The 15,188-nt window shown below is 48.0% G+C and overlaps 1 protein-coding gene across 1 annotated transcript; it reads left to right on the top strand.

Moving 5' to 3' along the window:
• The first annotated feature begins 2,463 nt into the window (after positions 1–2,463).
• Positions 2,464–3,978, top strand: LOC125493531 (uncharacterized). Its single transcript, XM_048636984.1, has one exon. It carries the CDS (start codon positions 2,464–2,466, stop codon positions 3,976–3,978), a length of 1,515 nt encoding a protein of 504 aa, XP_048492941.1.
• Positions 3,979–15,188: the final 11,210 nt, after the last annotated feature.

The raw sequence follows: 15,188 nt of genomic DNA, 5'->3' as shown, positions 1-15,188 counted from the left end.
AGGGATATGACGCTCGTCAGTTCCTAGATCGCAAGGCCGCTCAGCGTGAAGGACATGGCGACTCGGCTCACTCCAAACCTCTAAGGCTCGGTAATGGAAGCCTCAAGTTCATGACCCCGTTCAGCCGAGAGATCATTGACACCCCCACCCAAGGGAAAGTTAAAACGCCGCTGATTGAACCATTCGCGGGCCTAACCGACCCGGAAGATCATATGGCCACGTATAAGGCTCAGATGAGTGTGCAGACCAGCTGCGAGGCCACATGGTGTCGGTTCTTCCCTACTACGCTGAAGGGGCTCGACTGAATTGGTTCCAAGAGTTGCCCGCTGGAATTATCACCGATTTCGTGGTACTCGAGGACATGTTCACTCACCAATTCGTGGCCGGAAAAGGCAAAAGAAGACAAGCTTGCACCTCATGGGGTCAAGCAAGAGAAGAATGAAAGTCTAGCCGACTACATAAAAAGGTTCAATGAAGAATCCTTAAAAGTATCCGACCTGCAAGATGCCGTTGCCTTCGCTGCTCTCATGTCCGGATTGCAGCCTGGCCGGCTCAGATGGACATTGGCGGAAAGTGAAGTCAAAACTTTTTCCGAGGCCATGGCGAAAGCTCAAAGATTTATCCAAGCGGCAGACATTTGCCGTCACTCGGAAGAAGGAAGTAAGAAGAGAAAGGAAGAAGGAAACAACAGAGATCAGCCCAAACAGCAGAAAACGGGCGGTAGGTCGGACAGATTCACTGATCATGGAAATGACCCTCGTTTCAATAAGAATCAAAGAGAAATTTACCTGGACATCAAACACAAGTCCATGCTGCCCAACCCCCCACCCATCAGGAATTCAGCCTACCGAAGAGACAAAAGCCAGTGGTGTGAGTACCACCGGGAATGTGGTCATACCACAAAAGATTGTAGAGAGCCGAAAAAAGGATGGATAACCTTGCCGACCAGGGCAAGCTGAACCGCTACCTCAAGCACACAAGCGAAGAGAAGGGAAAGCAGAAGGTCGGTCAGTCCAATAGTGGGGACACGGAAGGGTACATTGGGGTCATCGCAGGGGGCTTCGCCTCGGGAGACCTAACCGGTCGAGCTAGGAAAGCCCACCTCCAAAACCTTAAGCACCAAGTGCTAGAAGTCAAGCCAAGCCGGTCGGACTATCCCATAATGACGTTCGGGGAATCCAGTCGGCCCGTTAGTGTACCCCATGATGACCCCCTGGTCATCGAGCTCAAAGTAGCCAACTCCCGGGTCAGACGTGTCTTGGTTGACAGTGGGTCATCCGCTGATATCATAACTCTAGAATGCCTGAAGAAGCTGAAGTACAGTGAGAAGGATGTCACGCCACTCGATTAGCCACTCATAGGCTTCGGGGGAAACTCTGTACAGCCCGTCGGGTCGATAAAGCTCCCCACTCGGATGGGTGAGAAAGGCAAGGGCAGAAGCCTACCGATCGACTTTCTAGTGGTCGACATCCCTCTACCATACAACATAATCATGGGACGACCCACCCTGAATAGAACAAAAGCCGCTATCTCCACGTACCAACTCCTCATGCAGTTCGAAACAGATGAGGGGAATGTCGAAAAAATTCAAGGGGATCAGCAGGCCGGGCGAGAATGTTACGTTAACAGCTTAAAAAGCAGAACTGAAATCGACGTCCAAGAGGACTCGAAAAAGAGAAAAAGAGAAGGTTCGCCAAAAAACCTGGGGGTATACATCACAGAGAACCCCAAGCAGTATGAACGACCTCAGCCAGCTGAGGGAGATGAGGAAGTAGAGATCGGAGTAGTACCCGGTCGGACTGTGAGGGTGGGCAAGGCCCTAAACCCAGAAACAAGAGCGCAAGTAGTAGAAGTGCTCCGGGAATACCAAGACGTGTTCGCCTATGAGGCCTCAGAGATGCCTGGTCTTGACCCCAAAATCATGTGTCATGAGCTGAACATCAAGGAGGGGTACAAGCCAGTCAAGCAAAAACTAAGGCATCAGGGCCCGGAAAGATGCAAGGCTGCCGCAGTTGAGGTCAAGAAACTGCTCGAGGCAGGGTTCATCGAAGAATGCCAGTACTCGGAATGGTTGGCTTACGTAGTACTGGTGAAAAAGCCGAGCGGGGCTTGGCACATGTGTGTGGACTTCACGGACCTGAACAAGGCCTATCCAAAGGATAACCACCCTCTGCCCAAAATTGACAGACTGGTCGACTCGACAACTGGTCATGCCCTTTTAAGCTTCATGGATGCTAATGCAGGCTATCACCAAATTCTGATGGCGGAACACGATCGGGTTCACACCGCCTTCACCACACCACAAGGGGTCTATTGCTACAAAATGATGCCATTCAGACTGAACAAAGCCGCTGACGCCGAGTCGGCTCCTATGCCGCTTATGCCGGGGCAACCTATCAGCGAACTGTTAACAAAATTTTCAGTGATCAATTGGGTCGGAACATAGAGGTGTATGTTGATGACATGATAGTTAAGAGCAAGGCCCATTCTGATCACCCAGCCGACCTAAAGGAGACGCTGAGCACACTGAGGAAGTATCGTATGATGCTCAATCCTAAGAACTGCGTCTTCGGAGTGAAAGGCGGCAAGTGCCTCGGATTTCTAGTTGATGAAAGGGGTATTGAAGCCAACCTCGACAAGATCAAAGCGGTGCTGGAAATGAAATCCCCCCGGAATGTCAGAGAAGTGCAGCGCCTAACCGGATGTCTAGCTACTCTCGGGCGATTCCTCTCGCGGTCGGCTGATAAGAGCCTGTTTTTCTTCAAGGCACTCAAGAGAAAAGAGTTCACTTGGGACGAAGAGGCTGAGCAAGCCTTCACTTCCCTCAAACTTCATCTTTCAACACTCCCAAAGCTTATGTCTCCCTTGCCGGGGGAAACGTTGTTCATATACCTGGCAGTCTCGGAATATGCTCTGAGTGCCGTGCTGGTGGCCGAAAGGGAAGGGGCGCAGCATCCCGTCTATTTCATTAGCCACGCCTTCCGAGGTGCAGAAGCTAAATATTCCGAGGTGGAGAAGATGGTCTTCGCCCTCGTCATGGAAAGTAGAAAGCTAAAACCCTACTTTCAAGCCCATCAGATAAAAGTCCTCACCGGACAGCCTCTCCGTAAGGTAATCGAAAGCAGGAACCATTCCAGTCGGATGACAGACTGGGCCGACCAACTAGCGGATTTTGGTTTAGAATATGAACCTCGGAGAGCAATAAAAGCCCAAGCCTTGGCGGATTTCATAACCGAATGCACAACTCGGCCCCCGGTTGGCCAGAATGAAGAGTGGGAACTATATGTGGATGGTTCTTCCACCAAGTCGGGATGTGGAGCGGGGCTAGGGCTCAAGCCTCCGGTCGGAGAGAAAATGGAGTATGCAATCAAGTTCGAATTCCTGGGGTCGAACAATGAAGCAGAGTATGACGCTCTCATCCTCGGACTTCAGCTGTGCATTCTTGCGGGAGCTACAGCCATTGAGGCCCGATCGGACTCCCAGCTTATAGTGGGTCAGGTCTCGGGGGAGTACGAGGCCAAGGAGGATAATATGAGAATGTATCTGGCCAAAGCACAAGAGTTCATCAAAAAGCTCTCCCACTTCCATATTAGCCACATACCCAGGTCGGAAAATCAACAAGCCGATGCCCTGGCGCGCATGGCTAGCTCAGCAGAGGGGTCAGCCCCTCGGACCATCATGTGGGAGGTACTTCACCAGCCCAGCATAAACGCGAAAGAACAGCTGATTCTAGACCGAACGTCCACTTGGATGGATGAGGTGGTCGAATATTTAAGGGATGGAGCCCTCCCAGCAGATGCCAAAGAAGCCGAAAGGATCAAACACCGAGCAGGTTGGTTCTTATGGCATGACGAGCAGCTCTACAAGAAGTCATACACGCACCCACTGCTAATGTGCGTAACCCCTGAAGAAGGAAATTACATCCTAAGGGAATACACCAAGGGGCGTGTAGCAGTCATCAAGGGGGGAGAACCATAGCGGGAAAAGCTCTAAGGGCTGGGTACTACTGGCCTACTCTCAAGGCAGATGCACAAGAGCTAGTGAAGAGATGCCCATCTTGCCAGATCCATTCGGACATCCCCAGAGCCCCAGCCACCCCCCTCAACTCCATTCAAGCGGTTCTGCCATTTGACAAATGGGGTATGGATCTGCTCGGCCCATTCCCACCAGCATCTAGTCAGCGGAAGTTCCTAATAGTGGCCATAGACTATTTCACTAAGTGGACAGAAGCTGAGCCCCTTGCTTCAATCACTGACAAGCAAGTCCAAGCCTTCATCTGGAGAAACATAATTACAAGGTTTGGAGTTCCCCGAGCTCTGGTCTCGGACAATGGTCGGCAATTCAATAGCGGACCAAGTCGGGAGTACTATGCTCGTTTTGGAATACAAACCAGGTTCTCCGCCGTCTCCCGACCACAAACCAACGGCCAAGAAGAAGCAGCCAACAAGGTAGTGCTCAAAGGGATAAAAAAATCCCTCGATGCAGCAAAAGGGGCTTGGGTGGACGACCTGCCTGGAGTCTTGTGGTCTGCTCGGACGACCACTAAGGAAGCAACGGGACACTCCCCGTTCGGGTTAGTCTATGGCAGTGAGGCAGTCCTACCAGTAGAGGTCGGCATCCCGTCACCTCGGATCACCTTCTATGACTCCGAGCAAAATGAAGAAGAAAAGCCTGTCAACCTCGACCTGCTACAAGAAACAAACGCCTTGCTAAGGTCGATCCGCTACAATCAGAGAGTAACTCGGCAATTCAATCGTCGAGTTAAGACAAGGCCAATCCAACTCGGAGATTGGGTGGTCAGAAAGGTCGAAGCAACGGGGCTCTCGCATCTTAAAGGCAAGTTGGGGGCTAACTAGGATGGTCCTTACAAAGTCACCAAGGTAATCAAGCCTGGTACATTCCAGCTTGAGAACCCTGAAGGCATACCACTTGCTCGGCCATGGAACCTAGACAATCTAAAGAAATACTATGTATAATGTCTGTCAATTGCAATTGGGGGCATATAGCTGATGTACTGGCCAAGTATGGCATGTAGTCACTCGGACCAGTCAAGGTCGCAATTGTAAAAGACTTAACCAGTCAACTTTGAAGTTATAAAAAGACTTAACCAGTCATTTTCAAGTTAATTCGACCAACGCTATCACGCAAAACTTAACCAGTTCGAGAAACAATACTTGGGCGTAAGCAAATTGCAATCGACAAACATAAAAATGTGCTCGAACAAAATAGAACAAAGAAGTTTCATTTAAGTTGGGAAAATATTACATCCTAAAGGCCTGGTATTACCAAGGCTAAGTGAGCAAAAAAATCAAAAATACAACACAAAAAGGCCTAGGCTGCAGGGGGGTCGGTCTGATCATTGGTGCTCCCATATTGCTCCTCCGACCTAGCCACCCCTTGGCCCTGATCCTCGCTGGCCTCAGCAGCAGCTTCCCCATCATCATCATCATCATCATCATCGTCATCGTCTTCGGAGAGAGCAAAGCGCAGCTCAGCAAGCAAGGCCTGATCCTCTTCCTTCAGAAGGGCATCAATAGCTCCCCATCACCTCGGACCAGGGAAGCGAGGGGTGTGATCTGGCCAAGGCCGCCTTCATCCGCTTGAGGGCGTCGTCCACCCCCATTTTCTGGGCGGTTGAGCCGACCTCGTTGATGAAGTCTGTGCAGGCCTTGGTCTCCTTCCAGCCCACAAACCACTCATCCTCAGTTTTGGGGACCTTCTCCAGCTCGGCAAGCTGGGCCATCAGTTCAGCGATTTTACTCTGCGCATCCGCAGTCTGAACTTCAGCAGCCAGCTTGGCAATGATGGCCTCCTCCTTCTCCTTGATCAGCTTCTCTTTGTCCAAGGCCCACTCATCCCGCTCAGCCTTGAAGTCCTCCTGATCACGAACGATGCAGCGTTCAGCGTTGGCCAACTTGGCCTCGGCTACCCGCTGGCCCTCTTTAGCAGTATGGAGCTCCTCCCATTGCTTTTTGCCCCTCTCCTCCATATTGGCCACCTTATCGGCTAGGTGAACCTTGTTCCTGGCCATGTTGACCAGCCGAGCGGAGAACTGGAACAAAAATATATAGTCAGTATACTTGGCAAAATCAACAAAGTTAAACAAGGAGAAAGGAGCTTACCTCAACCCAGCTACGAAACAGGTCGTTCGTCTCCTCCGGGCCGCTGGTATGGGCAATGTACTCCCAGTCGGAGGCGCTGTACAGGCACTCGACCGCATTGGTCCAACGGGTGTCGAACCCGTGGACATCCAGTTCGGCGAAGGGCTTAGCCAGGGCAAGGCTAAGCTCCTCGGGATCGTCGTGGGGGCCGCGAGGGGTGGCCGGGGTGTACTGAGGACTCCGAACCGGTCGAAAGTCCTCGGAGTGAACAGAAATGTGAGTCCCCTCAGACTTGTCCGCCCTCTCGTCCGGACGAGGACTGTTCACCTCCACAGACTTGGCCTTTTTAGCCTTCTCGGCTTGATCCTTGGCCAACGCCTTGGCAGTCTTGGCCACCTTCTCCGGATCCCTTTCTTTCCTTTTCTTCGAAGTCTTAGGCTTCGAGGGATCCTGCAAAAGTCAAAGTCAGGTCGAAGTAAAGAGGAATGGTATTCGGCTAGAAGCAGAAACCTACCTTGGGGCTCTTGGGAATGCCGATTTTCTTGGCCTTCAGCTCGGCCTTAAGTTGAGCTGCCCTCATTGCAGCATAGTTAAGCTTCTCGGCCATATCGGGGTCGGACTCCAAAAGACGTGACAAAGAGCAAGCTGCAAAGAGAAACAAATTTAAAAATTTGTAAGCATAAACAAAAAGCAAGTAAAGCAACCCCCTCGGCCGATTAACCCGGGGGAATGTCCGGCTCAGCCCGACCGCCGACAGTAGATGCTCGCTTTTGAAGAGCCGGCAGCTCGGAATCCAGTTGCTGGCCACATAGACTTCCCCTCCTTGAACAATCTGGGCCTTAGTTTGCAGATAAATAGCCGCAACTGCCTCCTCCTCAGACATCTCAGGAACCCGGAAATTCAACTCGTGGTTCGGCTCCACATCCGGTCGGATAGTTGGAATCCCCCAATCACCTCCAAAAAAAATGAAGGCAAATTCCCTCCTGAATCCTTTCTGAGAAGAAGGGAGATCGAGCACCACTTTATACCCTGGTCGGGCTTGAAAGTACCACCAACCCGGTCCGTTGTCCCCGGCCATCATCTCGACTAATTTGAACATGTTGCGCCACAGAGTAATGGTAGGTCGGACGCTCAACATTGCGCATATAGTCTGAACAGCAATAATCCCTCCCCAGGAGTTCGGAGAGATCTGGCTTATCGTCAAATTATAGGCGTTGAGGAGGTCCTTCACAAAAGAAGTTAATGGGAATCGAAGCCCCATCTCCATAGACTTGTAGTACACTGCAGTACAGCCCGGGGGAGGAGTAAGAACGGTGTGGAAAGCCTCTGGTCGGACCAGCATGTAGGGGTCCCTTATATGGAATCTGGCAGCTTGCCCTCTCGGATCTTCGAAGATGGCCTTCATCAACGAAGGAAGAGGAAACTTAGACCCTGGACCCTCCTTCGGATCCAGGTCCTGGAACTCCGGTCGGCCGGAAGTAGATGCTTCTTCTTCGCCATCCGACATGGTCACCCTCACTACACCATCATCAATATACTTATCTAAGTAGCTAGCTTTGGAAGGGAAGGCCAGGGACACCTCCCAAGGAAAGGGAACAGCGCCCTCGGCCTCTTCCTCCACTGACGATGAGGGGCTCGGGAGCAGAACCGCGTCGGGAACGGCCGAGGGGTCGGAGCAACTTATTACGGTTGACACCAGCGTTATTCCCATACCTCTCACCTCCTCGAACCTATTGTAGGGAGGTGAGGTCGCAGGTGTCACCGACTCGGACGATTCTCCCATTATTGTATGGACAAGGGAGTCGGCCGAGGTTATTAAAAAGTAAAAAGCGAAAAAACTAAAAAGGCAAGAGCATACCTGGTCGGACGATGGAAACCGGAGAAATTGCTTGGGAACTTAGAGAGAAGCGAGAGCTTTTAGAGAGAGAAAGTTTGAGAATTCTGAAGAGAGTTTGCACAAATGATTTCTCTCTCCTCTCCGTACAAATATATAGGCGTGCCTCGGGACACGCCCCCTCACAAACCCATCAAATGCCTCCACATGGCCAATGGAAGATGAAACGCCAAAATTTCCAGAAAGTCCATCCAGCTCAACAACCCAGCTGAAAAATACCATGTGGCAAACCACTAATTAACAGCTCAAGACTATCCGCTCGGCCATAATAACGGCCTCCCCGAAGATTCCGGTCGGACGAGAGGATAGTCCTCAACTCCCCTTTACTTGGTCAATACAACTAAGTACTAGGGGTACCTGGTCGGCCTCTCCAGGGGTCATTAGCCCCTGTCCGAGTTGCGCCCGTCCATTTAGAACCCGGTCGGTCACATGGTGCTACCTTACCCATTGTCCGACCAGGTCTCTACAACTCCCCTTTACTTGGTCAATATAACTAAGTACTAAGGGTACGTGGTCGGCCTCTCCAGGGCTCATTAGCCCCTGTTCGAGCTACGCCCGTCCATTTAGAACCCGGTCGGTCACATGGGGCTACCTTACCCATTGTCCGACCAGGTTTCTACAACTCCCCTTTACTTGGTCAATATAACTAAATACTAGGGGTATCTGGTCGGCCTCTCTAGGGCTCATTAGCCCCTGTCCGAGCTACGCCCGTCCATTTAGAACCCGGTCGGTCACATGGGGCTACCTTACCCATTGTCCGACCAGGTCTCTACAACTCCCCTTTGCTTGGACAATGTAACTAAGTACTAGGGGCACCTGGTCGGCCTCTCCAGGGCTCATTAGCCCCTGTCCGAGCTGCGCACGTCCACCTAGAACCCGGTCGGTCACATGGGGCTACTTTACCCATTGTCCGACCAGGTCTCCACAACTCCCCTTGGTCAATGTGACTAAGTACTAGGGGCACCTGGTCGGCCTCTCCAAGGCTCATTATCCCATGTCCGAGCTGCGCCCGTCCATCTAGAACCCGGTCGGTCATATGGGGCTACTTTGCCCATTGTCCGACCAGGTCTCCTCAACTCCCCTTTACTTAGTCAATGTAACTAAGTACTAGGGGCACCTGGTCGGCCTCTCCAGGGCTCATTAGCCCCTGTCCGAGCTGCGCGCGTCCACCTAGAACCCGGTCGGTCACATGGGGCTACTTTGCCCATTGTCCGACCAGGTCTCCACAAATCCCCTTTACTTGGTCAAGGTAACTAAGTACTTTACCATGTTCTAGCCGCATCCACCATTCGGGACTCGGTCGGTCAGCCAAGGGACTCCTTAATCCCCAGCCGACCTGGTATCCTCCTCAAAGACCTGGTCGGTCAGTCAAATGGCCCCTTAGCCCTCAGCCGACCTGGCATACTCCTCAAGGACCTGGTCGGTCAGTCACAGGGCTCCTTAGCCCTCAGCCGACCTGGTATCCTCCTCAAGGACCTGGTCGGTCAGTCAAAGGGTTCCTTAGCCTTCAGCCGACCGGGTACCCTCTTCAGAGACCTGGTCAGTCAGTCAAGGGGCTTCTTAGCCCCTCAGCCGACCTGGTCCCCTCTTCAAAGACCCGGTCGGTCCGCTACATAGGCCACTCCGAAATCACAGGCCTGGTCGGCACTTGCCCGACCTGGTCTCCCTCTTATCTCCCTTCATGGAGGTCGGTCTGATGGATCCTGCTGATTATACAGACTTGGTCGGCGCATGCCCGACCTGGTCCCCCTCTGGCTTCTTCTTATGGAGGTCGGTCAGATGAGAGGAATTTACGCCACCAAGGGGCTTCACCCGGTCGGACGGCTCTTCTGCCCCCTCCTAGCGTGGGGCTAAATGTTTGGGCCCATTAAACCCTTCTAAGAATATCATGCCATGTGGCACCGCCACCTAAGCACTGTGGGTCCCACCAACTACAGCATGGCTAATTCAGGCTTCATGGGTCCCACCAGAATCATCCTTTGAAAAGGTATCATCAATCCCTAAGTGAGCTGTCCTGTCCAGCACACCACTTTCTAGATATTCTCACCACTATAAATACCTCTTGTCCCATCAATGCAAAGGTATTGAATTCTCACCTAACTAACTTGAGTTTCTCACTCTAGACTCTCTCTTACCTCAATCATCAACTGACTTGAGCGTCGGAGGGGCGATCCCGGAACAACCCCCGGGGTAGTTTTCTGTGTTTTGCAGGTTTTCGGTGAACTAATAACCAGCCTTGCTCAGACTTAAGGACTTGCTCAGCACAGATCATTAACCCTAATTTCTAGACAGAAACAGTACTATATGCCACAAAGAATAGCCGGATGTACCTAGACTATCCCTGCCTCATAATGCCCCTAAGGGCCAAAATTAAAGCTTAGAATATTTAGCAAGTCCAAACAATGCCGGAACTTGCCACGAGGAACCGGTTTGATGAATATATCAATAGGATTATCAACAATTGTTACTTTCATCACCTTTATCCTCTTCTCTCTCCTCACTTCTAAGGAGATAATATCTCATATCTATGTGCTTAGTCATCTCATGATGGACTTGATCCTTGGCTAGGCATATTGCACTTTGACTGTCACAATACACAATAGCTTGATCGTGATGTAGACCAAGCTCATTAATTAGTCGTTTTAACCATATACCCTCTTGAGCAACTTCTGTCAATGCCATGTACTCTACTTCAATAGTAGATAAGTAGTTGTAGCCAGCAAAGTTGCCTTCCAACTAAAAAAAACAACCAAGAGTAAATACATAGACCTCCTACTGTCACATCTCCGGCATAATCAGAATCAGAATAACTAGTCACTAACCAGTTTGAATCATTCCTATAAATGAGACCAACATGAGTCGTACCTCTAAGGTAACTGAAAATCCTCTTCACTACTTACTAGTGTTCCTTCCCAGGTTGTTGCATGAACCTACTTAAAATACTAACATCATGTGCAGGATCTGGTGTAGAGCAAACCATATCATGCATCAAGCTTCCTACTTGCACTAGCATATGGGACTCGAGACATGTACTCCCTCACAACTTCATAATAAGGTGCAAAAGCATAAGCTTGACAATGCCAAATCTTGATAATATCTTTTGAAAGCAATTTTTCCGTGATAGGAAAAACTTCCTCTGATCTCGCTCTTTCCCAAAAATCTTCATCTTCGAAATGTTTTTCGCAACACCCAATTCTGTCATCTCATACTGAGCCTTGAGAAGACTAATTTCTAAAAATCAAACATGGACCTTGCAGCTATATAAGCATATCATCTACATACAGGACCAAATAAATCATGGAGCCATCATCAATCTTTCTGTGATACACACAACAATCAAACACATTCTTGTTGTAGACTAACTCAATAATACAGCTAACAAACGTTTTGTACCACAGTCTGCTTCAATCCATACAAGGACTTCTTTAATCTGCAAGAAAATTTTCTTCTCCAGGAACTAGGAACTCTTAATTGGGATATATAAATCTCATATTCCAGCACACTATGTAGGAAAGCTGTTTTTCACATCTAGTTGTTCAAGTTCAAGATTTTAATGTGTAACTATCGCTAGAAACACCCTAATAGAGTGTGTATGACGATTAGTCAGAAAATCTCAGTATAGTAACCCCTTCTCTTTGCGTTAACCCTTTTGCTGCAACCCGAGCTTTATACTTTACCCCTCACGAGGTGAGATATATTCCTTTCTTCTTCTTAAAGATGCATTATCAAGTGACAATTGATGTTATGATTTTATATAGAGTTTTTCTCCCCTACTTATATGCTAAAAGTGATGTTTATGGTGCTCTTAGGAGCCATTTTGTACTAACTCTCTCCATCAAGTTGTGGTTTGCTGTTTTGTGTTGTATTACAGGTTTTAGGGAACTATTACCTACTTCCTATCTGTTATATGACCGCTACATTGGATTGGAGAGGTTGGACGTTGAGTCCCAAGATCCCGAGGATGCTTTCCAGAACGTAGAGCAAAAGAAGAGCCAAAGCTTGAGCCAAGAAACGAGTGAATGATGATCGGCCCGATAGAATCGGGCTGTATAGCCCGATCGGGTGTAGAAGCAAGATAAGGATATCTGTTGCGAGCCCGATCGGGAGTTGAAGCCCAGTCGTAATTCGTTGTTGACGCCCGATCGGGCGATTAGGCCCGACAACATCGGGCGCCCATGAAAAATCTGATGTGCAGCCACTGAACTCTTAGGCGGCCCGATGACATCGGATGGGTCAGCCTGATTTCATGGGGCGCTTGTGATTTTGAGCTGCTTTCCCTATTTTGGAGCCCGATGTTTAATGAATCCGGGGCTGATTTTCTAGACTTTTTCCTATGGGTTTTAGGACTTATATAAATAGCAAAATTAGAATTTCTAGACGACATCTTCGTTTTTATTATTAGTTTTCTCCAGAGAGTGTTTCAAGAACCCTAATTTAGTGCGTGCTTTTTGATTTCAATTCAAGATCAATCCTTTTTCTTATTCACAAGGTCAATATAATTCGGTAATATTTTCTTTATTACTTCTTCTATTGTTAATTAGATTCTTTTCTTAGTTATTTGTAATGTTTCAAAGTATGAGTTTTTATATTAATTTTGTTATTGTTTTCATAATTATGAGTGAGTAGTTTTATTTCTAAGATTGGGGGATCTATGTATGCAATGAGGGATTGGTAGATTAGTTTAATTGCCTTGTATTTCAATTTTCCTATGGTTGAATTTCATGCTAGATTTATAAGTTAGGCTTGATTTATATTTCTATTGTTGCAATACCAAATCTGCTTCGAGAGGAGAGATACAGTATAGGCTTTCAATCATTAGGCAAAGTGACCCTTGACCATGTGAGAGCGGCTAGGTGATCATTGAGGGAGGTAATGTTTGAGAGAAATTACATGTGCCCTAGACAGTTTGACTTATTAGGTGGTTGTTATTCGTCCCTCATTTCCTGAATTTTTTGCATAGTGATCCATGATTCTAGTGCTTTATTAATCGATTTATACCTTCTTATTTAGTTCTGTTATTTCTTAGTTTAGTAACACAACCTATTCATCTGATTTTTAGTATAATATTAGAGTTCAGATATAATAATATAACTTTCTGCCCGTGGATTCGATCCTGACTTCCCTGACTACTAGTTAGTGTACCTTAGGTTATTTTTTCTTAGGTGATACGACTTTAGCCTATCAAATTTTGGCGCCATTGCCGGGGAGACAGTTTATTTTTATATTATCTGAATTATAGTATTAAACTAACCTCTACTCTGAAGAACACATGTTCTTTGGAGCATCTCATGTTTGTCTTAGTGTTTTTGGTGTATGAGCAGGAAATTGAAACCCCAAATCTCATCCCATTCGATCCGGAGATTGAAAAGACCGCTCGTAGACTCAGAAAGAAAACTAAGCAAGCAAAGTTGTCTACAGGGACACCTTCCCAAAAGATACCTTCTCCACCATCTTCACTGCAACAAGAATCCCCCTCACCTATTACTCTCAACATGGGTGAGAATGTTACTCGAACCTTCAGAGAACTATGCACAACCATCTCCTGATAAGTGCCTACTGGGGTACGGATGCCCACTATGCGCTACAAATTTTGAGATCAAGTCTCATGTTCTGAATATGGTTCAGAAAATCAGTTCGTGGGTTACCATCTGAAGACCCAAATCAGCACCTGCAGAGATTTTAGTGTTGTGCTACTCAGAAACAAGCTGGTGTTACTCCTGATGAGATGAAATCCTCCTATTTGGTTTCTCTCTGCGGAAAAGCTTTCTGGTATAATAAGCTGCCTTCCACCATCACCACCTGGCCAGAACTTTCCAAGATTTTTCTTATCAAGTGGTACCCTTACCAAAAACTGCAGATATGAGACATGCCATAGTTACTTTCACCCAAGATCCTGGTGAGTCTTATATGAAGCTTGGGAGCGGTTCAAGGATCTGCAGCGTCTAGTCCTCATCATGGTTGGACCAGTGGTATTGTGTCAGATTTTCTACACTAGAGTTGATGCAGATACACACGGGTAATTGATGGAGCATCGGTGGGTTCTTCATGGATAAAGCATTGAGGAAGGGTATGAACTTTTGGAGAAGCTAGCATCTAATCAAGCATCTACATTCGTTCCTCTTTGAAAAAGGGAGGTAAACATGATGTTGAAGCCATTTCCTACTGTCTGGGCAACTATGCTCTAACTCAAAAGATTGATTCCTGAAGTTAGGTAATGATCCTCCCACATGAGTGTTAATGCGATGGCTAGTGCTTCTAACTATAATGTTCAATTTGTGATGCTTGTGGATACTGGGCACAACTCTCAAGAGTGTCCTGCGCTGAATTAATGTAGGCAACTGTGAGGCAGTAATGCTTTCAGTCACAACCTAGGAACCAGTTCAACCCATATTCAACACCTATAATCCGGTTAAGACACCATCCAAACCTTCATATAGGAGTACTAATGTGTTGAACCCTCCCTCAACAACCATACGTCCTCAACAACAGGGTCAACAATACAACCACAACAAGCTCCACCTGGTTTTCAAAAATCAAGCACCTCACAACCTGCTCCTACTGCGACCCAGCCATGACAGAGTTGAAGAAATGATGTTCCAGATGCAAAAGGGTTCAATGCTTTTCAAGTGACACAAAAACTCAACTGGAAAATTTGGGACAAACAAGATGTTGGAGACTCAACTAGCTCAGTTGGCTAGTTCTTCTGCTAGTAGGCCACCTGGGGCCTTACCTTCACAATCAATGCAACCAAGGGACACTGCCAATGCCATCACTCTTAGGAGTGGAACACATTATGATGGTCCCCAATGCCTAAGGATGGTCCGGTTGAGCCAGAAAAAAATGCAGAGTCATTGAAACTTCCAGCTCCTGAGGCTACCACCAACACAATGCAGAGAAGCAGATAGTACCTGAAAATTCATCTCCACACTTGCGATAAAGGTACCATTCCCCATCGTCTATCAAAAATAAGCTGGATCACCAACTTGGTAAGTTTATGGAGGTAGTGAAGAATCTTCAGGTAACTGTCCTTTACTGAACTCATTACTCAAGACCTGCATATGCTAAATTTTTGAAGGAAATTTTGACTAGGAAAGAGCCTTTAATGCAGTAGAAACTGTTGCCTTTACTGAAGAATGTAGTGCTCTTTTGCAAAATCAATCCCCTCCTAAATTGAAAGATCCGGGGAGTTTCTC

This window comes from Beta vulgaris, chromosome 9 (assembly GCF_026745355.1).
Source record: "Beta vulgaris subsp. vulgaris cultivar EL10 chromosome 9, EL10.2, whole genome shotgun sequence".
NCBI classification, from domain to species: Eukaryota; Viridiplantae; Streptophyta; class Magnoliopsida; order Caryophyllales; family Amaranthaceae; genus Beta; species Beta vulgaris.
This window is presented reverse-complemented; position numbering and strand designations above follow the sequence as displayed.